The sequence below is a fragment of the Symsagittifera roscoffensis genome, chromosome 3 (assembly GCF_963678635.1).
Source record: "Symsagittifera roscoffensis chromosome 3, txSymRosc1.1, whole genome shotgun sequence".
Lineage (NCBI taxonomy): Eukaryota > Metazoa > Xenacoelomorpha > Acoela > Convolutidae > Symsagittifera > Symsagittifera roscoffensis.
This window is the reverse complement of record NC_087064.1, coordinates 76843630-76870011: the sequence shown is the minus strand read 5'-3', so window position 1 is coordinate 76870011 and position 26382 is coordinate 76843630. Positions and strand designations below refer to the sequence as shown.

General features: G+C 37.6%; 1 protein-coding gene across 2 annotated transcripts; it reads right to left on the bottom strand.

The window, feature by feature from the left end:
- Positions 1-2761: 2761 nt before the first annotated feature.
- LOC134842333 (solute carrier family 40 member 1-like) lies at positions 2762-26382 on the bottom strand. 2 transcript variants are annotated; one of them, XM_063858618.1, is made up of 12 exons: positions 26014-26382; positions 25469-25524; positions 24765-24930; positions 24168-24407; positions 19834-20040; positions 19435-19501; positions 18180-18434; positions 17042-17196; positions 16697-16804; positions 13326-13652; positions 12366-12563; positions 2762-3297 (listed from the first exon to the last, which is right to left on the bottom strand). In XM_063858618.1, exons 1-12 carry the CDS (start codon positions 26069-26071, stop codon positions 3110-3112), a joined length of 2025 nt encoding a protein of 674 aa, XP_063714688.1. In that variant the 5' UTR covers positions 26072-26382; the 3' UTR covers positions 2762-3109. The 2 variants fall into 2 exon arrangements, with proteins under 2 accessions (XP_063714688.1, XP_063714689.1); XM_063858619.1 differs by lacking the exon at positions 18180-18434.

Below are 26382 nucleotides of genomic sequence, written 5' to 3'. Positions count from 1 at the left end.
GTTTCGAAAATGGGTCTATTCGAAATCCATAACTTTTTCTAAAAATAGTGGTCATTTAAGCAGATAAAATTCTTAAAATGGGGCTTCTCGATAAAAAAACTTACGCTAAAAATTAGCAGAGTAGTTTTTGAGAAATGTCGAGAAATTACCAAAGGTTCGAAATTTGGTAATTTTTGAGCGCTAAAGTTTTTATTTACAAACATGGCAGTCGTTTAATATGCAGATAGCATTTCAACATCTTGTTGTTTCGATTACACTCGTGACATAAAAATTGGAAGCATAGTTGTTGAAAAGAGTTTTCGAACAACAGCAAACAATTCAAAAATTGGAGTTTTCTAATAAGCATTGTTTTTTGTAAAAAAAAATTGGATCAGGCCGCTTGTGCAGAAGATATTCACAGAACAGAATACTTCACTTGATCCCGAAAACTCAGATTTGTGAGAGTAGTTTTTGCAAAAAGTCGTTTTGATTTTTCCAAAGGAAAATTTCTGGAGTAAATTATGCAGCGGGGCCTTCCACAACCCGTTATGTCGATTAGAATAACAATATCAGATTTGAGAGTGTAGTTCTCGAGAAAAGACAAAAATTTAAAAAAAAGGACAAATATTAAAACTGAGTTTTTCTAAGGCCCTTTTTTTGAGTAAAAAAAATTGGACGTAGCGGCCTACGGAGGAGAGCTTCCCACAACCTGTTTTATCTGTTCAACCAAAACTTAGATTTTGGGTCAAATTTACCCCACAAACTTTTACCAAGGCTGTGGACAATTGAGAGAAGGCCGTCCTTCGTATGATACAAAATTTTTAAAAAAGTCTCCAAAGCGTCTCAAACAAATTAATTGAAAGAAAAAACCAATCCTGTAAATTTTATTTGCAATTATCATTTGCAACTATTATCACACTTGTTTACAGCCAAGGAAAAGCCGTGACGTGGCAACTAAGCCAACAAAACTTGAATAGACAAACAGAATTTTTAGAATTAAAAAAATTTATTGAAAAAAAATATTCAATTTCATACGTACTAAATGTACTAAACAAGATGTTTTCTTAAAACAAGTGTTTGCAAACTGGGTATCCCTGTAATCACGTTTTTTAGTCGTGTTGCCGTGACTCACTATGTCGACTTTTTGATTTGATTTTTCTATTGCATTCTTTGTTGTTTTTTTTGTTTTGTTTGATTTTTGTAGAAGAGGATGAAGTATTTCTTCCTCTGATTTTGCAGTGGAAAACATAATTTAAAAAAATTTGAAAGGCGCTTTTCATTGCTTTCTTCTAAAAACAAAAAGCAAAAACAAGTTGAAATTAGCCAAATCGCGTAATTTAAAAAATGAGAAACTCGTTTATCAAGAAGAAAACCATGAAAAAATTTAAATAACAAAACTGGGAAATTTTGTTTAAAACAGCTCCTGAACCGAAATTGAAATACTGACCTTGGTCTGAAATAGCATGTCACATGCACGGATTTATGCCTTGGTTGTGTTTTGCTTGAGTCGAGTTGACAACAACTCAAATGATGTTGTTTAATTAATTGTCAAACTTCAAGAAAAACTTATGTGATTTGATAAAGCTAGCTATTCGCAAGCATATTTATTTCGAGTCTGATGATAACAATATTTGCTGTAAAGATTTTTGGGTTTCATGGAGTTCTCGTTTACTTTACTGATTTAATTGCATCATAATGGATCGCTTGAAGATTGTAGATTGCAATGGGTCGATTTAACTATTGTGTTTTTGATCATCGGGAAATAATAATTGAGATTTATTACTTAAAACAATTCGTGGCATCGTTTGCTGGATCGCTAATTTCATAAGTAAAGTAATAACTGCCTAGTTAACGCTGTGTTTAATCCAATGCTAATTGAACGCTTAGCATAGCGTTCCTCAGTTGTTGGCACGACTAAGATTTTTCGCGTTGATTTTCCGAGTTTTCCCCAAACAATTTTGGGTCACAATTTGTTTTAGTGCATTTTGGCTACCCTATAGGTTTTATGGGGTTCGGTCGAAAAAAATTCTTGAATTAAGCGAACTAAATAAAAGCAGAACCTGGCAATCTCTGAAACGGTAGAGGGAATAAACATTGCATCCTCCCCTATATGTAACTACGGAGAAAATTCACAAATTTAATAACGGCCGTACAAGATTGAATGTGATCGGCAATTCCAAACACTTCAAAAACCTACATATCTTCCCCCCTTATAACCCAATTTTCGAGAAACTTTCTCTCAATACGCAGTTTTTTCCAAGAAAAAACTACGCTGTTATGAACAATCTTTTGAAGATGAGCAGTGAGAACATTTTGTTAAATTTTAAAATATTCCTTACCTGATTTATTAAGTATTTGATGCAGTCTGCAGTATTTGAAACTGTATCTTTTACTCTCTCTCAGCTAAACTTAACTTAGCTAGCGTTGTAGAATGATTTCTGAGATTTAGTGACAATGGTTTAATATTTGTTTCGGCTTCAAATTTTTTTAACCTCAAATTAGCTCAAAAATAGCTTGAATAAACAAGAAAAAACCACTAAACAAGAAACAGCTGATCGAGTGGTTAACTAAAACTTTCAAAAATGTCTCAAACTGGCCTGAACAAAGCCAACCACAGGCTCCAAAACCAAAACAACAAAAAGAATGAAAAATTCTGAAGCAGCGTAAACATCAGAAAATAGTTGTTAAACAGAAATTGATATTGATGACAAGATTGTCATCTTCCTGCAAATGCGCAACCCGTCGGCCTTCAATGATTTCAAACGCAGGCGTAAAAAAAGAATTATCAGAAGATTTAAATCGCAACTCTAAACTATGATGGCAGACTTTTCATGGAGTTCAAAACTCAATTAATAAGTATGAACGAACTAACTGACGCATTCTTAGATACTTATAAAACAATTTATAGATAAAATCAATAACCAGGACTCAAGTTTACGATATAACTGACCGTTATCGTATTTTATCGGAATTGCCTATTGGGTTGAAAACCTTTCACCAAATCCTAGAGAAAGAAAATCTCTTTCAGCTTTGGTATCATTTGATTTCATTTATATGCGCAAGTTTGAGACCCGGATAATAAACTTGTTTTAAATGAATTTTAAATGATTTCGGCCGCAGAACATTAACTTCATGCGTCCTCCTCTTTTTTGGTGATTGGCGAGTAGTTCTCGTTGACCATCATCGACACACTGGACACAGTAGGCGGATGCGGTCGCGGGTTATTTTTACTGGGATGATTCTGATTGGATGATGATTGAGGAATGCGGTCGTGTGCATGCGAGTGGAATCGGAGGTAGTAGACCAGCACGAAGAAAGCTACAAAACAACCGCTTCATTTTAGAACAACATTTATTTTCAATACCAATTTGATTTTAAAAACATAGCCAATCGAAGATTGGAAAAGAGTCGTGAACGCAAGTAAACATAAAAAAACACTAGCTTCGTTGAAAAAATCTCAATTATCGAATTTCAAAGAAAAAAAATAGATGCCCTCTAAGTTCTTTGAATTTCTAGAACGATTTATGAGAAAACTGGATCAATAGACAAAGTTTTATTCCGCTGGGAAATCTTAAAAATTAAATCACCACTTTCGACACCAGAAATCGTTCACGTTTTTTCGCGCCATTTCAACGTTCGTATTTGGAGAGTGCTATTCAATGAATTGAATGGAGAGTGCTATTCAATGAATTTCAATTGAACTCAAGAAGTGCATTATACCTAAGTGCATCAAAGTTTTAAGACTTTCCTGAAAAAAAAAAAACAAAAAAAACCAGCAAGACCTATATAAGAGTCTTCAGTACGTTCATTTTTCTTAAAAATTATGTTAATTCAAAAATAAATTCCAATTTAGATTCAACTTGAAGACTGAAGCCGCGGTCGGATTAAAACCAGAGCAGTGCAGCGAAGAAATATTAAATCCCAGGTGGTACAGAGCTGAGTGACTTAAGCTATCTTGATTAGCTCTCGAAACCTTTGATAGATACACTTGTTGCGCAAAATGCGCTGCTAACTTGCCTTGGCAACCAAGCTCTTTTTCTTTTTCCACATTTGATTTTCAATTTAGATTACAAAGGCAAAAATACAAGAAATGTTGAAATCAATTAAAAACTTAAAAGCCCAATACCCCACGTGATTTGAACCCAAACCTCCGGACCTATAGTAGCTTATCTCAAACACTTGACCGGTTCACCTGACTGGCAAAAGTAACCCTAAAATCGTCAAAAAGTGAAAAAAGGAAGGAAAAAGTATAAGTAATACAAAGTCTGACATGTGCCTGAATCCAACTCCCGGCCTCGAGTTTAAGATTAATATGTACCAGCATCTGCAACATAGGCGCTTGATAAACTACAAACACAGGCCACCAAAAAGCAGACTAGCATGTAACGCAGCTCCGGTGCTTCAAACAGATTAACGAACGTAAAAACTGCATATACATAATATATATATGAAAAAGCAATGAAAGGAATGCAACCTTAACAATAGACTAACACTTTCGATTTCAAAAATTGAATGATAAAAAAATTAAATTAAAGGTTCTTTTTTCAAACTAAAATGGTCAAATCTGCAAAACTGCTGAGTTTCAAATCTTCAAAAAAGCTCTTAAATGGCCGAGAGCATACAACAGCAACCTCTATATTTAACAATTTCATTGGCAACACCACTGAATTCAAGAATGAGAATCTTGTTCAACTTAGTTATTTCTTTTCATTAGCCTGTACGTATTTTACTTGCTACCATCAATAGATAAATCCAGCAACACTAAATTAAAAACATCAGACTTTTTTTAAATTTAATTCTTCGTTTAACGAAAATTTTTGAAACATCATAGAAAAACGTCGATTTCGAAATCTTAATCAATTTGAGCAATCATATTAGGATGGAGCCAAGATCTGCAACTGCTAGTAGTAACCTGACTTCACTCCACTAACACGTACTTTTTTGTATAACTTTTTTGAAAATTTTCGGAATATCATAAAAAGGTCATATACAGGAAAGTTAAATGGGTAGAGCAGCCCAATTTGGAGTCCGGATTTTAAATTCCTGAGGGTCCCACCTAGTGCTGAGAAGCTCAAAATTTTTAATTTTTTTTGAAAAGCTTTAAATCATATGAACAAGAAGCACATTTTGGAAATGAAAATGATTCGAGCAATTAAACTTGGAGGAAGGAATTGCAACCTCTTAGTGCGCGCTGAGATCACTCTATTATGAGGATGGGAACTGAAAATTTAGTAAAACTTTTCGTAGATCATATATTTTTTAAAACTTTCAAAAAAATCTTGAAAAAATGTCCTGTCTCAAAAAGAAAAATGATGTCAGCAGTCACATTCGGACGAAAGATTTGCAACCTCCGAAACTACACTGGCAGCACCCATCTATATCTCAATTTTGAAACTGTTGAACAAATCGTAAAAAAAAACAGTCAAATCTCGGAGACTAAAAGCATCTGAGCAGGCACATTGCAACTCCTGAAAGTACTCAACTACAGAATTGTGAACTTCGATTTTTTGAAAATGTTGGAAAAAATAACAAAAAACGCCATATCTTGAAATGTACTAGAACTTGAGCAGTCATATTTGGAGGAAAGATTCGCAACCTCTGAGAGTACAGTGACAGCGGCTGACTAAAGATATGGTAAGCAGTCATATTTGGAGACAAGACTTGAAACACCTGAAAGTACCCTGAAAGCAACCAACTAGAGAGTTAGGAATTGCAAATTTTGTGAATTTTTTTCATTTTTGTTTTCTGAACATTTTTGAGAAAATGACAAAAATGGTCGTATCTCAAAAAATAAAACGATACGGAAGTTCATAATTAGAGGCCAGACTTGAAGCCCCCTGAGGGAACCCTGACACCATCCCACTATTGGGTTGCTAGCTTCAAACTTAGTGAAAAAACACTACATTCAAGCTGGAAAATCGAGAAAACCTTTGTAACCATAGCAATATACGATATAGTTTAAACTTTAAAAATTCTATCGTTTAACATGCAAAAATAAGACGTTGAAGAAGCTTAAACAAGGAGAGAAAGTGAAGCCCCTACGGCACACGGAATCTCTGGTGTCCCTACATCTGTACAACGATGTGGAACCAAACCCAGGTCCGAAAGTGTGGAAGTGTGCAGTGTGCGATAAAAGAGTCAAAAGAACCGAGTGGTCAGTAAAATGCAACGGATGTGGGAAGTGGGTACATTGGGGTTGCACCGACCTAGGAGAGAATGGAAGGTGGGACGCAAGTTTCAGGGCCACATGCTGCCCTGCTCCCCCCCGCCAGCAAACCGACAGCAAACGGATCAGGAGAAAGAGGAACAAAAGAGAGAAGAGACAGCGAAGGCAAAGAGAGCGACATGAGAAGTGGATGAAGGACGCAAGAAACAAAGGAAGGGAGGAGACTACCACGCTATGGGCTTGGAATATCCAAAGGGCGCGAGTTAGTTTCCCGAAAAGAAACAGATTCGCGGAGATTGTTAAATCCATAGCCAACAGCAAGGCGGAAGTGGTAATGATGAGCGAACTCCAAGAACAAGAAGAAGGCTTCAAATGGATCAAGGCCAGGGAGATGTTCGGAGTATTGATCCATGGAAAAAGAAGTGGCATTTTCCTAAGGGACCAGTGGGCCTCGAAATGGGCAGATCAAGGTTATAGGAGAATAATCCGGGAGAGAAGCATCTCGATAGACGTGGATGGCTACCGGTTTATCTCGACATATCAACCACTCTGGGAAGGCCTCAGTATCGAGTTCATGAGGTACAGAGAGGAGCTCTCTACCCTAATCGAGAGCAAGGACATGGTCATAATAGGGGGCGACTTCAACTCAGTGGTAGGGGAGAGTGCTACCAGGGGGCGGACCAGACGGCGGGTATCCACGGTTTAGGCAAGACAAATGCAGCGGGTATGAACCTACTGGAATGGTGCCAAGAGAATAGCCTAGCCTGGTGCAACTCCTTTTTCAGCCACAAGAGGAGAGGAACATGGAAACATCCCAAGAACAAAACATGGCATGAAATAGACGGCTTCATTATGAAACAACAAGACCGGGCAAAACGCGCACGGAGGATTTTCACGGTACCGACGAGCAAGGATCTAAGCGACCATAGACCGAAAGCGATGTGCTGTACCCTGAATAACTCTCTTGACAGGAAGCGCAATAACAAGACCAGCCAACCCAAGAAGAAAATAGACTGGGAAAAACTAAGAACGATAACAAAGGCAACGGAATACGCCAATAAATTAGCTACAGAAGAGCTCGAAGACTGGACACAAACAGCAAAGGCGATGAAGAGAGTAGGAGAAGAAGTGTGCGGCACAGTAGAAAAAAAAACCCTACACCCCGCGCTGGATAGGCACAAAGAGGAAATAGAAAGGGCTCAAAAGAGAATATGCGAACTAACAGCTCGAGCACAAGACGGAAACGAAGCAGCGAAGGAAGAGAGACGGAAAGCCAGAAAGGATTTCAAAAGACAGAAGAAAGGTTGGGAAGAAGAATGGTGGCTAGAGATCGTCAACGAAGCCAAAAGAGCCGAAACTAGCGGCGATATGAGAATCCTGTATAAAACTTTGAGAAGGATTGGCATCAAAGACAATAATAGCTGTGTTGAGGACGAATTCTTCAGCCCGGAGGAATACAAAGAGCATTTCATGCAAGTCTCGGCAACGAGATATGACCGACCGGAGGAAGAAATTAAATCCTTAATCGATAGTCTGGAACAAAGAAGGGACACTGTGGCACGAGAAGCAGCACGGAAAATAGAAATGGAATTCACAGTGCAGGAAGTGGAGCGAGAAGTTGCTCTCATGAAGGACGGCGCGTCAGGGATTGACGGAGTGCGCCTAATTGGGATCAATGCCGCTGACAACACAACAAAAAGAGAAATTTTCAAGAGCGTCATACAACTGCTTGAAACAGATCCAAACACCTGGCCTGAGGAAACCAAAGAAGGATGGGTGGTACCCATTCACAAGAAGGGCCCAAAGAACGATCTACAAAACTACAGAGGCATTTGCCTCCTTCCTTTAGCCAGCCGGATCATAGCCAGAGTACTGGCCTCCAGGATCAGACTATGGGCGGAAGAGATTGGGGCACTAGACGAGAACCAAAATGGCTTCAGAAAGAACAGATCGACCGCGGACGCGACACAGACTATAATCAGAATCGACGAAGAGACAAGTAGAGTTCTGGGAAGGTCTAACCACCATAACCCGAGAAGACCAGGAGCTGTACTCTTGGACATAAAAAAGGCGTACCCGAGAACGAACAAACCACTTTTATGGGGGATACTAGGAAAGCTAGGTATGCCTCCAAGCATCTTAGAAATCCTGAAAGGCTTACATGAGAACACACAATACCGAGTAAAAGGCAAACAGGAGCTGAGTACACCATGGACGCCACAAAGGGGCCTTCGCGAAGGTTGCGCCACCTCGCCCATTCTGTTTAATATTTATCATGCTACATCCATGAGGCAAGCCCAAATGGATCGGATAAAGGAGTCAAAGGAAGAATGCGGCTTGAAGTGGACCTGGAGACCGGGAAACAGCCTCCCCCCTTCGACGTCCCAAAGGAACCTACGGAGCAGCAACAGGATTGAATTCCAGATATTGGACTCGCTGTTTGCGGACGACTCTACTCTGTTAGGAAGTATGGAAGAGCTCAGTCGAGGTAAAGAGACAAATAAGAAAACGATGCTGAAGTATGAAGAAGTGTGTCACAATGGGAAAGAAGAATTCATAATGTTTGGAAGCGAGGCAGCGGACAGGACAAGGATGTTAGGAACTCTAATTGGAAGAAAGGAAGACATAAACGCGAGGATTAAAAGAGGCTACCATGCTTGGTCAAAGGCCAAGAAATGGTTATGGAAGTCAACACTGTCAAAGAAAACCAAGGCGGTAATTGTCCAAGCAGTAGTAGAGTCAACCATGCTATTCGACTGCTCGGTGAGACCTTGGACAACCACGGACATGTCGAAACTACAAAGAGTGGCCGATATAGCGTACAGAAACGTATGGAATAATGGGAAGGGACTGGCGCTATACAGGATGCAGAAGGAAGGGGTGAATAGTTTTGAGATCAGAAGGCAACTAGGAATAACATCAATTCGACAGAAGATAGAAGCACGGGCACTGAAGAGGATAGGACACGTGACGAGGATGCCGGACACAAGAACAGTAAAGAAAATCACTCTGGGCAACTGGACGGAAGTAGGCGAAAGACCAAAGAATGGGAAGAACAACACTATAACGTACTGGAAAAGAATTTTAAAAGAGGCAGGGTTAGATTGGACTAACATCGAAGGTCTAACTATGGACAGAAAAAATTGGAAGGGTATTGTAAACGAAAGGAAGAAGGCCATGGATGAATGGGAGAACAAGATGTGCGAAATACACAAAGGGGATCAGAAACCAACCAGAAGCCAAGCCGGTAAAACAGTCACGGAGGAAGGGTTCAAATGTCGTTGGCCACCATGCGTAAAGACATGCCGAACAAAGGTGGGACGAGACCATCATGAAACACGAATCCACAAGCGCAATGAACTAATATTTGAATGTGAAAAATGTCACACAACTTTCGAACAAAAAGCACAAAGAACGAACCACGCCAAGCAATGTGGAGGGGCCCCAAGAGGGACGTGCCCGGACTGTGGGAAAGAACTCAGCACGACGAACATGGCGAGACACAGAAGAACCTACTGTTCGAGAAGACTTGACACAATGACTCTTAGAAGCGCGAGCACACTAGCCAGGACCACATGCCCGGACTGCGGGATCCCCATCACAAAAACAAATGTAGCAAGACACAGGAACACGGCGTGTCCGGGGAGTGGCAGTCGAGACCCCCAGGGGTTGTAAACGACTTACAAGACAAGACAAGACAAGTGAAGCCCGCATTTAAATATACAACAGATACAAAAATATAAGGTGCAGTGCAACAAAAGTAAAGATATAAGCTTAATGCAGCATAATTAAAACAGAAAAAATGATAGGACCATCAAATAAATGATCTCTTTTATTTGCGACTTGGCTTGAAAAAAAAAAGAGATCGCATTACGACACCACGCTGGCCATATTGGAAGATAACTACTCATAGCGATTATATCATTATCTGTTATTCTATATTCGTAATCAGAGAGCGCAAGATGCCTCCCGATAAGCAAATTAGATTGAACTGAACTTGAAAACATACCGAAAGTCAAATCGCGAACAATCAATATTGAGCGTGAAAAAATTTCCTTTAAAACAAACAAACAAGAAATTGACTTAAGGAGGTGACTTCATTTCGTACACTTGAAGAAGTTGACCTCTTTCCCCCAATGCCCCCATTACATCGCAATTCAAAAATAGACCAAAAAACAGCAATAGTGGATCATTAAGCCGTATATCATTAAGCATCTAGTGTAAGATTTGATAATACTTCTATAAGTAAACAAGAAAATCGCAAAAACAAGAAAATCGCAATAGTGGACACGGAGGCGAAGCTGTGCTTCGCAAACACTTGCGAGAACACGGCCAAAAAGCAGCTCTATCAAGTGACATGAGAAAAAGTAGAAATAAGCCTCGAATTTGCAAAAACTCGAATTAGCAAAAATCTGCCACCTAGCAAATTTGAGTCTCACGCACTAACAATTCAGCCACGGATGCTTAAACTCCCCAAAACTAGCCACCAATAATGCAGCTACTTATGCTAATAAATTGCCAATTCGATGCAGCAAAAGTAGCATCAAATACAAAAAGATACAATTTTACATGTAAAAAATTGCAAAACATAAAGCCATATTATGTATATTGAGAGATATATTGAGTTAGAAAAAATTGCGGGATATATTGACTTAGAAAATTTCTCAAATCGAAATTTTATTATTGTTGCTGTATGAAACAAATATCTTTCTTCGGTTCACTTGAATTAAAAATGTATCAACTGTAAACTTATAACTATTCGAATGCTATCAATAAGCTGTAAAGGTGCAACTAAATATCAAAGGTGCAACAGGAGGCCAGCTAATTACTTCAGTTTTCTTAAAAACTGAAGTGATTACAAGAGCTTGTTAGGTTAAGGGATGCTTAAAACGTTCCTCATTAGATTTGGGTGGGTAGTTTTCGAGAGAAGTCAGAAAGGTTCAAAAAACGGAAAAATCGAAAATTTGACTTTTCCAAGGGTCAAAACTTTTTGTTTAAAAAAATTGGACTTAACCGCCAATAGAGTGGAGCTGCTTCCCACATCCCGTTCTTGACGCTGAAACCAATATCTCAGATTCGGGAGGGTAGTTTTTGAGAGAAATAAAAAAAAGTTTCAAATAACTCAAAAATTCGACTTTTCTGAGGGTCATAACTTTTTGTGTTAAAAAAATGGGCGTAACCGCTTATGCAGGAGAGCTTCTCCGACCCGTTCTATCTATTAAAAACAAAATCTCAGATTTGAGAGGGTAATTTTCGAGAAAAGTTTGAAAAAACGGTCAAAAAATCGGAAATTTGACTTTACGGCGGGTCATAACTTTTTGTGTGAAACAATTTAGGCGTAATAAATTATGTATCGGAGCTTCACACAACCCATTCTACTCATTGAAACTAAAACCTCAGATTTGGGAGGGTAGTTTTTGAGAAAAATTTAAAAAGTTTCAAAAAAACGGTCAAAAATTAGTAAATTAAACTTTTCTGAGGGTCATAATTTGAGGGAGTTTTCCACAACCCGTCCGTTCTATTTGAACTAAAATCTCAGATTTTGGAGCGTAGTTTTTGAGAAAAGTCAAAACGTTTGAAAAAACGGTTAAAAAACCGAAAATTTTGAGGGCCATAAATTTTTGTGTGAATAAATTTGGGCGTCGCCACGACCTGTTCTATCCCTTGAACCCAAAATCTCAAATTTGGATAGGTAGTATTCGAGAAAATGGAAAAAATCAAAAAATTTGGGTCTAAAATCCCCCCCCCCCCCACACACTTTTTTGAAGGCTGTAGAAAGTGGGGTAAGGTATAAAGAGACTAGGGAAGTATGCAGGTACACAGGAGAGTGAGCAGATTTACCATTAGTACCACTCTTTTGAAAATCGTTGTAGTAGTTTTTGAGAAAAACGAATATTTTCCAAAGCGTCTCAAAAAATAAAAAACCCGATCCCAATAACATTTTCATAATATCTGTTTTTATCAAACAGCAACAAAATATCTTATTGCCAACTCGATGCAGCAAATATTGCTGCTTTAAGTCGCAACAATAATTGTGACTTAGTCGCAACAATATTTGCGACTTAGGTTGGAAAAAAAGAAAAATCGCACTATAACACATTGCTTCGCAAGTGTAATCATTAAGCCGTATATCATTAAACATCTAGTATAAGATTTGATAATACTTCTATAAATAAACAAAAAAATCGCAAAAAGTCCAAATCAATCTGAGTCGACTGACCTGCAATGACGGCGGAGTAGGACACGAATCCGAGCCATGCATAAGTGTCGCTTCTGGGCAGTGCAATGACTAGAGTGAGATAGATTAGGTCAAAGGAGGACTGCAGTGCCTTCTGGAAGGAATTGAAGCGCCCACACTCCGAGGTGTCCACCGACTCCTGGATCATCTGTGTCACGCCAAGGTCAAACGTCCACAGTCCTAATGGCAGAAGACGATAGTATTTGTGAAAAACTTTTTTATCGAAAAACATGGACTTTGCAAGCAAATAGTTAAAAATTGAATGTAAGAGACAATTCGAGCAACAATTATGAAAAATACGACGCCATTTTGGACATATTTCTCGGCGAAGCCACATCCACAAGTGCATCTGTTTATTGGAGCTCAATTCAACTAAGCCCTTCATATAAAACTGATCTTACAAAATAACAATTGCGAAAGACTTCAACCCATCATGATTGGTTTGGTTTGTAAAGTAACTTTTTCAAACTAAAGGATGGTATCTGGTTTTCTTTTAGTGATATGCTGAACCTTCTGCCTTAATGAAGGCCTGGCTTTCAATTCACGCTCATTCTGTTCATTTTCAGCTTTAAGCTACGCTTGTCAATCGTTCGTAAAATCGGCCCAAAACTTGGCAATTACAGCTGCTTAAAATAAGGTTAAAGTTTTTAAAATATTTAAAAATCATTAAAATCTTCAGCCCCTACCTGGTCTCGTCTATATTTTTTCTCGTTTCACTGAACAAAAGATGTGAACACATGAAAACCACTTTAGTTTTCGACAATTGAAAAGACGGTTCTCATTCAAAAAACTTTATGCGCGGAAGACTTGATGAATGCATTGCCAACAAAACGATCAGCTGCTGTTTTTCACTTGTGGAAATGAGTATTTGCGGCATTTTTGTTTTAGACTTTCAGGTAGACTTTCACTTATGCAAACTTTTGAGTAAATTGCGCTTCTCACCTGCCCTTGAGAATATGATTCCGATTGCAAACACAATCACAGACATGTAGTTGTGGTCATCATCACTGCCAGCCTCAATCCCCTCAGTAGTAGCATTCTTACTTCCATTAAAGATTCCGGTCCCTGTCTCAGTTGGTGGTTCGGCAGCTGTGCCACTATTGCCACTGGATAGTACGTGCCAGGTGGATCCGGGGAGGAAGAAGGAGGCGACTGAGATGGACACACATGTGATCTGGATGATGCTGCCGACCATGGTGGTCCTGATGAGTCCCAGTCTGTTTTTGAGGAAGGGGAAGATGATTGTGCCCACCACTCCCATACATGAGCCTAAGAAAGATAGACGCTACAAACTGTCATTTTCTGCAAACTCCAGATAATCAACAAACGACCATAAACGATTAGACATTGAAATATATAGGGTCGGACACTAATCAAGACATTCTTCAAAGAGACACTCATTGTTTTATTCAGCTTCAAAAATTCATTTTCTTTAACCCTTTACGCCGATAATTAGACTATCTTTTTCCATAGATTTCAACGAGACGGCTAATTTTCATCCCCGAAAAACAGATTGCCCAAATTTTTTACAACAATCAACATTCGCCCTTTGAACTATGACTCCAACTTGCCTTCTGACCCATAAGTACATACAACAAGTAACCTTTTCCGGTAACTTTTTCATTGTCTATACAGATTGATTTTCAGTCATGGTAATAAGCTATCTTGACATGCACGTTATTCACGAAACGTTTCCCAATTAACTTTTGATTATTCTCATTTTAAGGTTGAATTTATTCTTCATTTTTGATGCTACTCAGTAACATGTTACAAAAGTTCAAAAGATAAGTTTTAGTTACAATAAATCGTTGTTTAAAAATATATATTTTTTCATCTTTGTGGTGCAAGAAGAGAGGAAATAAAAGTTCTTAAAACAAGTAGAATAAATAGAGTTCTTGGTAGTTAAACTAAAGAAAGTCTGAATTTACCTCCTTCACTGTTTGTCGACAAATTTTTCAGAATTTTTCTCTGGTGAACCATTGTTTCGTTTGTTAAACAATAGCGAGAAAACGACAAAACAGCATCTTAAGAAGATGAAAATAGATAAGGTACAAATGAGCCACCAATTAGAAAAAAACTTTGCTTTAAGTCGGCTTCGAACCTGCGACCTCGAGATTTGGAATCTCACGTCCTTCCCTCTCAGTCGAGGACGCTTAACATTTGGTAAACTCTAGCGACAAATAAAGGAGAAAACAGATGCTACAAAAGTTTCAATGCTACAGATCGTGATTATAGCAAAAATGCCACCATATGACCTTCAGTTTACGAGTTAAATTGTAAGGAAGTAGTCATAGTACACACTATGCTCGCTAGTGCACACACAGCTGAGAAAACGACAAAAGGCAGCTCTAAATAGAAAAAAACTTGAATTAGAAAACTCTTTGCAATGTGTCGGATTCGAACCTTCGATCTTCACAACTAAACATCTGCGCTACTGGAAAATACACTCAAACTAGTCACCAAATGAGCAGACAACAAATGCTATGGAATTTTCAAAGCTATCGATCAAGATTATAGCAAATAATCAAATGAGCATTTGCGAGTAAGTTGGAAAGAAGTATAGTCAAAATATTACACTAAGTTCGCTTGTGTAGTGATGCCAGATTTTCCGTGATAAAAAAATCACCCGAATGCAGAGTTCCTTCTTTTTTGGCCCTTTTAAAGCTCACTTCAATACCAACTGCAATTTAGTCGCCAGATTATATATGCAACAACTAAATAAAAATGTTTTTCCTCGCATAGTTGTAACCAACTGACTTTTGGCCTACTGTGTATCATATATTGCAATTTAAAGTTTCATACAGGGTTGAATCGGAGCTAAGCACCATTTGCAATACCAAACAATCATTAAAGCAGATAAAAATTTGAGATGCGAGCATTTAGGTCGAAAAAATTGAGAACACTCAAAATAACCACATCCACAAAATTAGAGAAAAAGACGTCCAACAACAGAGCCGCCGGCCTAAACAAAAAGTCAGTAGAATTAAGCGAGCACCAACAACTAAATCGACTGCAATTAATAAATACCCGTTTAGCAAAAATCAAACACAATTATTGTCAAGAAAAAGTTTAAGCTATTAATTTCTGAAAACCTAACTTTTTACATTCCCCCCCCCCCCCCCGAAAAAAAACAGAAAAAAGTAAAAATCTATTTCCTTTTAAAAAAGCAAAATTGGGTCACTAAGCGTAAACCAGTCAGTCGAAAAAAGCGTTTAAGCGGAAAAAAGACGAAATTATACAAAGCAAGAGTTGGTAAATATACAAATTACAGAAATGAGTCAAACCCGCTTCAATTACATTGAACATGAATTATATCAAATGAAGTTCGTGATATGGCACCTCAGCCGATAAAACATAAGCAGACAACGATGTATTTTTTTAAACGTCCAAAGCCCAGTCGTTACCTCTAGACCAAATTTGCCGAAACTAATAAAGTTGATTTCATTACACAGGGGGAAGCGGCAAACCCAAGCTAAAAACGCCAAGCAGTAGATATAAAAAAGTAAAAGAAAATGAAAACTTAAGTGAGTTATGAAAAAAATATATTGACCTCTACGGGAATCGAACAAGCCCTCGGGCATCCAAGCTTTCCAGTGTCGCTGATGCATATACAACCAAAGACAAGCGGGAAAGCGGCAAAAGGGAGCTTTACAAAACACAAATTTTGCATGTAATAATTTGGAATGTAATTAACAAAAGATACATGCAATTTATGTATAAATTAGGCATTTCAAAAACTTTGCGAAACATTGAGTTTGGAAATTTTTGAAATTGAGTTTTCATTTATTACTGTTGTATGAAACAAATAGCTTTTGCCTGTTCATTTGAAGAATTAAAAATGCATGAACTGCGCAAACATATCAACTGAAACTCAAAGCACATGCTATTAAACCGCCAAAGCAGCCGGCTGTAAGAAGGCCACCAAACGAAAGTAGCACTTACATTTGCTACTAGTTTGGAACAGAAGTTGGGTCTTATGCGTTAAACGGCCCAAAAATCAAAATTGAAGCAAAATGAAAACTAAAACTGAAACTGATCCTGATTGGCTAATATTAGCCAATCAAATTCGAGCAACTAGGTCAGCCACTTCGATTGATACTGAGATTAATCCTGATTGGCTCGTATAATATGTAATAACTGAAGTAATTGTATGTTGATTATGTGTTTTCAATTTGAAATAAAATTTCTGACTATTTTCCTAATTTTGGGCCGTTTAACGCATAAGACCCCAGAAGTTTCCTTGAAGTATCACACTACACTACACTTCGCTTGTGTAAACATACGTGGTATGACATGTTCAAAATTATACTCACTTGCAGCCATGGTGAGTGAGAGATATCCCTCTGAGAGTCCCTGCAGAAGCATGTAGCCATTTGTGACCGCGTTGAAGTTGAGGACAGTGAGAAACAGAAGCGCCAGAGCTAAACACAAACAAAATGCTTACTCGACTAGAACACTCCAAAGTGATCTGATTCTGAATTGTTTCATTTTGGACATCAAGTGAGGAAAAATTAGGTTCAGATACAAGGTGAAAAAGTTATCATTCGCGGGGTGTATGATCAATACATTTCTGGCAGTTGAAATCCTGCCTGGTTGCACTTATTAGCGTTTTCTGAGCAATCATTTTCGCTTCAATTTTCATAAATTAGTTTGCTCACCGAATCCCGCATATTTGACTGTGTATGAGTTGTATATTTTGAATCCGTCTCTAAAGGTCAGAAAAAAGAAGAGGAATTTGCTGCATGTGGTTTTTCCAAATGAAGATCCCTTGTTCAAAGGATGGGACGGTCCATTGTCGATGTTCTCCCGTTCTCTAAAATACATCATGAACAAATACTTTAGTTTTTTCAACAAGAGTAACAGAGCGATAAGATATATTACAACGGAAACAGCCATTAACTTTCGAGCAAACTTCAGTCTAACTAAGGCAATGGATAAAGATAAAAGGGTGTTCTATCAACTATTTCTAATATGAACCCGCGCAATTTACTGAGCGAACTTTGCTCGAATTTACTACCCGGATAGAATCAGGGTCAGATCTATGCGAGAGGGTTAGTATTTAATATCATTTGGTGACACACCGGCTCTAAAAACTGTTAATTTTGTCGATCCAAGAACCATGCAAACACATCCGCCCCTGCTTATTATCATTAGGGGGGGGGGGGGGGGGGGGGGTTTACATGCATGGTTTGAGACAGAAGCAATTACCGATCGACCATCCAATGGTTCAAGCACGCATATATTTTGTCTCATGCGTATCTGCTTTACATGCATTAGCTGAATATAATTTAATTTATAAGCCGATGAAGAAGCAAAGAATGTTCCGAACACATAACCATTGCAAACAATAACAATAAAAAATCTTATTTTTGGCAAATTTTGTGAGAGTTTCTTAGCTGGTTAAGCTTGTCTGTTATGAAGCTTCTGTTATTGAAATAAGCTTCAATAATATGCTTAAAAAGCATTAAAATATCGAAAACAAAATAATCAGACCGCAGACAAAAGCACAGACAGAACTATTCGAATCCGAGCCAAGACTGAAGAAGCTGTTAGAAAATACAATACTCCACGAGCAATCCTATAAGACATTTCTTCGTGGTATCTGAGTTCGCGTGAAAAAGAAAAAGATGGTTCCTAAGGGTCGCAACAAGTAGCAGACTGCCTCAAGGCCTATCTACTCATTCATAACGTTACTTCTAACAAAACTAAATCCACATCATTAGCTCATGCGAGGCATCAAAGATTGAACAGAAAAGGTGAACAGAGGTCAAGAGTCAGAAGAGACTGGCCATATACCTAATAGCGACGTTAGACACATCGTGCCTGGTCGTTCTCTCAAGGAGAAGACTCTCCCCCAGAGCAACCGAGTTCTCATAGAGCTCATCATGAAACTGATCGCCCTCTGAGCTGAGAGGGAGAGCCCTGATTTGGGCGCCTACTCTGCTTTGTTGGGGCCTGTTAGGGTTAGTATCAATGACAAAAGAAGTAGTCGTATTTTGGGCGAACGGGTTCGAGTGACCGCCCACTGCACCTGCTATTGCAGCCTGGTTGCTGTAGCAAATACCAAATCCAGTTTAAAGCAAACTCAATTCCAAAATTTCACTCAATTACATTCACTATTTTTATTTGAAAAATTCAAATACTTCAAGTTTTTACGGATCTGAAGTTCACCTTTCAAAAAATGTTCTTCAAGAAGTTCTAGCCAGGATACGCTTTTCCACCTTCTATTATTAGCTGTTTTTAATTAATTTTTGCAAAAAATTATAAAAACTGTGGTCCACGGTGTGAAAATACTTTTTTTATTCAAACTAGTAATTTTTACGGACTTGGTCATTTCAAATTTTTTTATGAGGCAGATATTGTTATTGCACATTCTTTGGATAGCATTATATTGTTCAAACCCTTGGTTAAAATATGACAATAATTTAATTACTTTTCATTCTACCATTTTCTTGTAAGATAACCTATACCATATAATTCCTGACTTGAATTCTTGCGTTTATTTATGTTCATGAATTTTTGACCCATCTTTTTCTGTACATAACTTCAAAAAAAATTGTTTGAAATATCAAAATTTTTCATTTTCCGTGAAAAATTCCTGTTCGTGCAATAAAGCAAAAACATTACAGCCTTATTTTCAACCATCCCTCATAAATTTCAATTACTAATCAGGAAAAAATGAGACCAAGATACTAAACGCCTATACAGCAATTAAGACACTGCGCAAGGTTTATTAGAGCCCCTAAAAACAACCTTTTTGAAGTGTGAAATGGGATTTTTCCAGTCAAATTGAAATAATTCCAAAAAAACATGCCAACAGATATTGAAAAGTCATAGATGAGCGACGGCAACTATGACTCTCAATCATAAGTTATTGGTTCCAGGCCCACCATGATCGTAATTCCAAAAAAAAACAGGTCTCAAAATCATAAGTGAACAAAATGACGCGAAGGGACTTTCCAAAATATGAACAAGTAACGTGACTTTAAGAAAAAAGAAAAGGAATTAGTTGATAGAAAAAAGAATTAGTTGATGGAAGTGAAGTGCTTACTTAGTCAATGACGTCATCTCGGCATTCTCTGGCTCCTGCTGCAGCTTCTGCACGTTCTCATTTGAGCCTGAAATCAAAATAAATGATCCATTTTTTCAATCATCAAACAATCCCAAAATATTTTCTCATACAGTTTAATTGAAAAATTTTAACAACTCGAGTAACATAAATAAATGGCAAAATTCTAAAAACAAAACAAAAACAGAAGCTGAGAAACAAAACACACAAATAGACTTCAAGAAGAAACATAGACTCAACAAAAATAAAACATTTGGATTATGATGCCACCTTTGAATACAATGATATTGCTACGTGAAGAACATTCAAAAGAAAAAAAAAGAGGATAAAAAATCGTCGGTTTTCTGTTATTTGATCCATAAAAAGGTTGAATGAACTGACCAGCAGAATTGGCTTTAACACTGAGAGCTGGTTCGAGAGTGTAGACATGTACAAGTATGCTGTACTCCAACAGGGCGGAGACCACATTCCAGACTGCGATGAAGAGGGCGGTGAACTTCCTGCCCGCTCCCTCCATCAGAAAACCCACAAATATGGGCGCCACTATGTTCGTCACCATGTCTATACGCCTCATCGTTGCATTCACGTCTAAACATGAGCAAGAAATAATAATGAACCGTATAGAATCACAATATAGAATTCGTACAACTTGAAACTTTAGGCCTTACATTCTCTAGCTCAGCTGAAGAATCAAAATTTTTTTAAGCTATCCAAAATTTTAAAAGTCTTGACAAAATGAGAAAAAATTGACAGAAGAGTTTTTTAACTGCTTCCCAAACAGTGCAGGAGTATTGAACCTCTCACTGTAACCTTTTTCAGTTTCTTCAGAACGTTAAATCACATGCTTTTCATTCAATCTCATGATTCATGAAAAAATGCCTTGTGAAAACTTACATAGAAAAACAAAGATTTGCACACAGAGACGAAACTAAGCTTCAGGCCACTTGCAATACAAAAATTAATTACTACGATAAATATGACAAAATTGAGTTTCAAATACTTCGCAAAATTTAACTGACAAAAATATCAAGATGAACAATGATTTATGAATAACAAGGTTGTTTTGAAGGTTGGCCGGTTGTTTTGAAGGTTTCATAGTGCCGGTTAGCCAGGTTTCTTTAATTTCTTGTTTTGAATTCTTTTAGAAGTATCTGTCGTTTTTGGGCAGATGTAATGGATTAAAATTAAGCATCAATTAGATTTAAAAAGATAATTAGGAAAAACATCGGATTTTGGAGTGAGCACCCTACAAAATTCCGCTAAAAATTATTCTGAAAAACGGAGACATTCGCCACTTTAATAGGCATAATAGACTCTGAAAGAACTTGTCCGACTTTTTGTGGTATCACAATCACGACCAATAGGCCTTTGATATAATACAATACTGAACCTCCAACGAGGTTCTTTGCGGTACCTAAAACTAAGCGAAAAATTTCCCAAAACTATTGAGAGCGGTGCGAAGAAAAACTATGCTACTAAGCCGTTTCTCGCTTAGTTAACGGATAGGAAAAGTATGAAAGATAAAGAAAAGAAACGTTTTTTGTTTCAAAATTTTGTAATCAGAAAAAAATTATTTCCAGTTTGCAAAATTGTGCTTTACCTGTCTCGAAGTTCAGCTTGCACATATATGATTTTCGAGAATTAGGTAATTGTTCCGATTTATGAAGAAAGTCAGGAAAATATATGCTTGGGTTGAATTTTTATTTAGACAAACTTCATAACACACAGGCGCAGGCGAAGCCGAGCTTCGCATCACTTCCTATACAACACAAACATAAAAACATAAGTCGAAAAAAATTTTCTGAATGTTGAAAAAAACTATTTAAAACAAAATTTTCGTATGTCTAGATTAAAAAAACAACTAGGGACCCAGCTCAAGCTGGAGGTATGTTTTTGATATTGATTGAATTTGCTACATTGATGCGGCACGAAAAATGTGATGTTAAAAAATTGGGCTTTGGCTCAAAACCTTAGTTGTTTCTCTACTAAAATAAGTGAGGAGTAAAAAAAAATTAAGAAAATCAATTTGCTCAAGGAAATAACAATTTTGTTACAGGCAATTATGGAGCCACCGCTTCTGCAGAAACCATTATCACAACCAGTTCTTTAAGTTAAACTTTTCATCTCAGATTTGATTACGTAAAGTTTCTAAAAAAGGGTCAGCAGTATTTCAAAAATCCATATATTTTCCAGCAGAGAGCAAAAAGTTTATAAAAAACTTGCAAAGCTTCAAAACTTCGATTCGGTTGAAGACCATAACTTTTTTGAAGCAAACTGGGCCTAGCCATTTATAACGAAAAGCTATAAACAACCGGTTGTTTCGATTAAACCTATGATATCAGATTTGGCAGGATAGTTAGCGAGAAGTCCAAAAAACGGTCAACTAATTTAAAAAATTGGCATTTCCGAGAATTTAAGCTTTTTATGTTAAAAAATAGGGCGTAGCCGCTTATACAGAAGGGATTCACTCAACCTGCAATTTCGATTGAACCCAAAATCTTAAATTTGTTACGGTAGTTTTCGAGAATATTCAAAAATCTAAGAATATTCAAAAAATGGTCAAAAATCAAAAAGTTGACTATTCTGCAGCCATTAATTTGTGTAAATAAAAGTTGTGCGTTGCTACTCCTTCGGCGAGCATTGCGAAACAATTCTATTCATTAAAACCAAAAACTCAGAAATGCTAGGGGCATTTTTCGAGAAAACGAAAACAAAAATATGAGTCAAATATCCCCCAGAGACTGTTTCGAAGGCTGTAGACAGAGGGGTCAAATAAAAAGGACTCCCGGTGAGTATACCGGCACACAGGGGAGTGAGCGGTCTTTCAATTGAAAAGCATTTTAAAAAAATCTAAGCCTTTTTTGAAAATCAGTAGAAGTTTGACGAATTTGGAAAACATTTTCCATAATAAAAAAAAAATCAACAAACCGACTTGTAAACATACAACCAACATCAAAAGTGCGGAGGGGAGTGTTCAAGTTGTGTTTTTCTTGAAACGACCAAAAATTAGGCCATTATGTCGATATAGAGAGAGAGGCGAAGCTGCGCTTCGCAAACACTTGCGAGAACACGACCAAAAAAGCAGCTCTTTCAAGTGAAATAAGAAAAAACAAATAATAATTTCATATTAGCAACAGTTCGGCTACGTGTCGGATTCGAATCTACGACCAACAAAATTCGAGTCTCACACACTAACCAGCCATGATGCTTAAAATCCCTAAAAACTAGCAACCAATAACGCAGTTACATTTGCTAATAATTGCCAATTCGATGCAGCAAATTACAACAAATACAAAAAGACACAATAGTGCATGTAATAAGTGGGAGGGAATGAAGCCAAATTATGAATAAACTATGCATTCCAAAAAATGCGAAATTCATTGAATTGGAAAATTTCTGAAGTCGAGCTTTTTATCAGTGTACTGCTTTTTCAAACGAACTTTTTTCGGTTCATTTGATGAAATAAAAATGCATCAGCTGAGTTAACTTTTTACTGATCAAATGTCAAAGCACATAAGATATTATACTGCCACCGCAGCCTACCGATTCATTAGTGCCACAAAAATTAGCACTTTTATTTGCGACTTAGGTTGGAAAAAAAGAAAGTTCGGACAATTTACATATGCTAAGCAATGCGTATTAGTACGAACTTTCTTTTTTTCCAGGCAACGTAAATAGTCCAAAACAATTTGGGCCGAAGATTTTTTAAGCGAAACAAAAAAATGCAGGAAATACGAAGTCAAGGCAAGTTAAATTAAAAAATGTAGCAGCAAATCAAAAACTAGAAGCAACGAAAATGCGCGCAACAAAAAAATGATTTCAAGATGCGACAATTATGTCGACAACGGATAAACAGAAAAATAATTGGCCGCCATTTTTATGTGAAACAGAATATTTGCCGTTTGAAAAAAAAAAACAGATCGTGGTCAGATTCGAACCCAGGACACTTGCCGTCCTAGGCATATCTCCAGGCTAAGTTGGCCGAGGAACGCATAGAAGTTTGAATTCATTCTGGATCAATATACAAGTCATTCTGTTACACATATTGTTGGCCCGAAAAAAGTCTATATTCCAGTTTGATAACGCTTGCTAATGGGGATCTCATATGATGCTGTTCAAATCTTAACACGAATTACAATCCCGCGCACAAAATTGTTACCAATGAAAATCGGGCAAGCCAATACAAAAAAGAATTCACACAAAGTATTGGAGAGCATCTATAGGGTAAAAGGAACATTAAGGGATTCTTGTTTCTTTTACGGAAACATTTAGAGCTTCCTGTTTCTTTTAAGGAAACATTAAGAGCTTGCTTCTTTTACCAATTAATTTTTTTGATTTAAGTGATTCATTTTCGCGATTGTCTGTGATTTTTAATAAGTTAAGTGTTTCATCGCACGTGAGAATTTTTGAGAGCTACATTTCGAACGTTAAATAAAATTTCAATTTCCGGCTTTGGTACTCTTGCCTTTAATGCACTTTTGTATCTAAATCTAAAAAATCTTGTAATCACCAGCGATTCCTCCATGGCAAAAACGACATCTTAAAGCTACTTCACAATTTTGAAACAAAAAAGCGACTTTCTATTCAGCCATGGCATTCCTTTAAGCAATCAATTAATATTCGTCGACTACGCAAACAAACTGTGTCATGATTTCGATGTTTCAATAATATTTCATTGTTGTTGGGTTGAATGTACGTAATCGATCCAGACTGACCTGTGAGGGCGAAGTGTCCTGCATTTGCAATGACCACCACCCAGTCCTTCTCAATTGCAATGGAGTTGGCAGCACTAGACAATCTACCAACCACAGACATGAATATGATTCCAGCCAAGTAGAGAGTGACTGACCAGTCTCCTATGTGTCCAGTGTCCAAGTAGCTATCCAGTAGGATGTAGATGAGGATGTTGCTCACTACTGCGCACAAATTCTGCACCAGAACTGTCACTCGGATCACTAAACAACCACACAGACTAATCAAAACTGCTACTTTCTTATTCCGTTTCATTTACCATGAATATCTACCGCTATGAAACGCACATGAATTTCAATTTTATGGAGTAAACAGTAGTTCTACAAGGTTATGCATGAAAATCACTTAAGTCTGGAATTAGTTTATTACCAAACTTCAAGCTTCTTCACCAATGGACAACGTAAACAAAAGTTACACATACAAAAAACAGCGCTCTATTGATGTTCATGCACATTTTTGTGCCGTCAGATTCAACATTTGAAGCTGGTGCTTCCACATATTGCTCCACATATTGCACACAACTACTTTAATGGTGCCACTCTGATGACAACAAAACTGACCGTGTAATCTCCTGGAGAGGTCTATCCAGTAGCCGATGACATGTAGCAGAAGGATAAGAGAGATGGATATGGAGATGGAGTTGAGAGCAGTGACCCGGAGGGATCCCTCGTCCGGCGAGAGGATCACCAAGAACAGACCGAGAGAGAAACCCCACCACCTGTCACCCTAACACGTGCAACACAGTAGGGTAGGTTACTTTACTCTCAACTGAAGAGAAATCTGACAAGCAACACCCCAGGAAAGCCCCTTTTCAGCCAAATAAAAATTGCATATGAATGATAAATGAGTGAACTTCATGATATACAGAGTAGAAATAGCGAAGAAGGGTTGAAAATCATCGAAAAATGATTGGAAAATGAAATAAATGTAGGATAGAAGTCCAGTGAGCAGATTGAGTGCCCTTGATATAAGGACCTTTCAGTTTTTGCAACAGTATATACTACAAGTTGATTTTGTAACTCAATTGCATATTTTGTTAGCATTGTTGGATTAATAAATTCTTGCTTTCTGAATTTCAAATTGGTCGGCCTAGAAAAAGTAATGGTTTTTGAAAACTCACCCTCCCCTCAGGGAAAGGCTACTACAGCTGCGCCTGCGTTTTAAATGATTGATAGCCTGTGTTATCTTTTTTTAAATGTAATTAATACTTGCTTCAATGCAATTGTTAAAACTGATTTATAAATTTTTTCTCTTTTTAACTTACCCATGCTTGCAATGCGTGAGTGTAGTAAAGCTGCCATTTGATTCCCAGAAATATCTCTGAAATAAACAGGCTGGCTTGCTTGCTGTTATCTTATTTTTTAACATTGCAACAGAAAATGTGCAACTTAGATAGCTAGAAAAAAAATTTATGTTAAAATAGAAGTTGTAAACAGGAGCTAACTGAGAGGGCAGGGCAGGGCTGCGACAGACCTCCTCCCGCCTGAATTTGGTACGGTCACCACCTCCCCCCGAAGGTCCTCTTTTGGTACTTTTTTCATTCTTTTTTGGCCGACCAACCCTTTAACTTTTCTTAGAGCGCATGGGGTGCCAATATATAATATATTCCAGGGGAGCGCGTGCTGAAAATACTTCTTGTCAAATTCTTTCTAGTATGCTCAAAACTTGCATTGTGGGCTGCATTAGAAAATAAAATTTGGTCGACCCAAACATATAAATATAAACATTACATTTTTTTGAAACTCCACTCACTCGAGATAAACCCTAGATTTGCCCCATGTCTCTGTATAAGTAGTAACAATAACTGACCTCGACGTGATTTTTTCGTTTTTATCGTCTCCGTCGTACTTCTGTATGTCTCGTCCATAATTGCTCTCACCTGGTGACCGAATTCAGATGTCTATCGAGTATCCTTGGTTTCAAAGTCAAGTAAAATAATTCACAAATGTCAAACTCATCGAAGTTTACAAAGCTAGTCGTAAACACAAACAAACAATGATATCTCTTTCATCCAAAGGAACTCGAAACTGATCTCGCTATTAAGTAGATTAGCTCAATTAAGCAGAATTTGTTAACCATGGATGGGACTTGGGATTCACGAGAGAAACAACATTGCACTAGAAAGCCTCTATTTTGAGACTTCCTTTCAAGACCCAATCTAGGAGTGGGCTTGACATC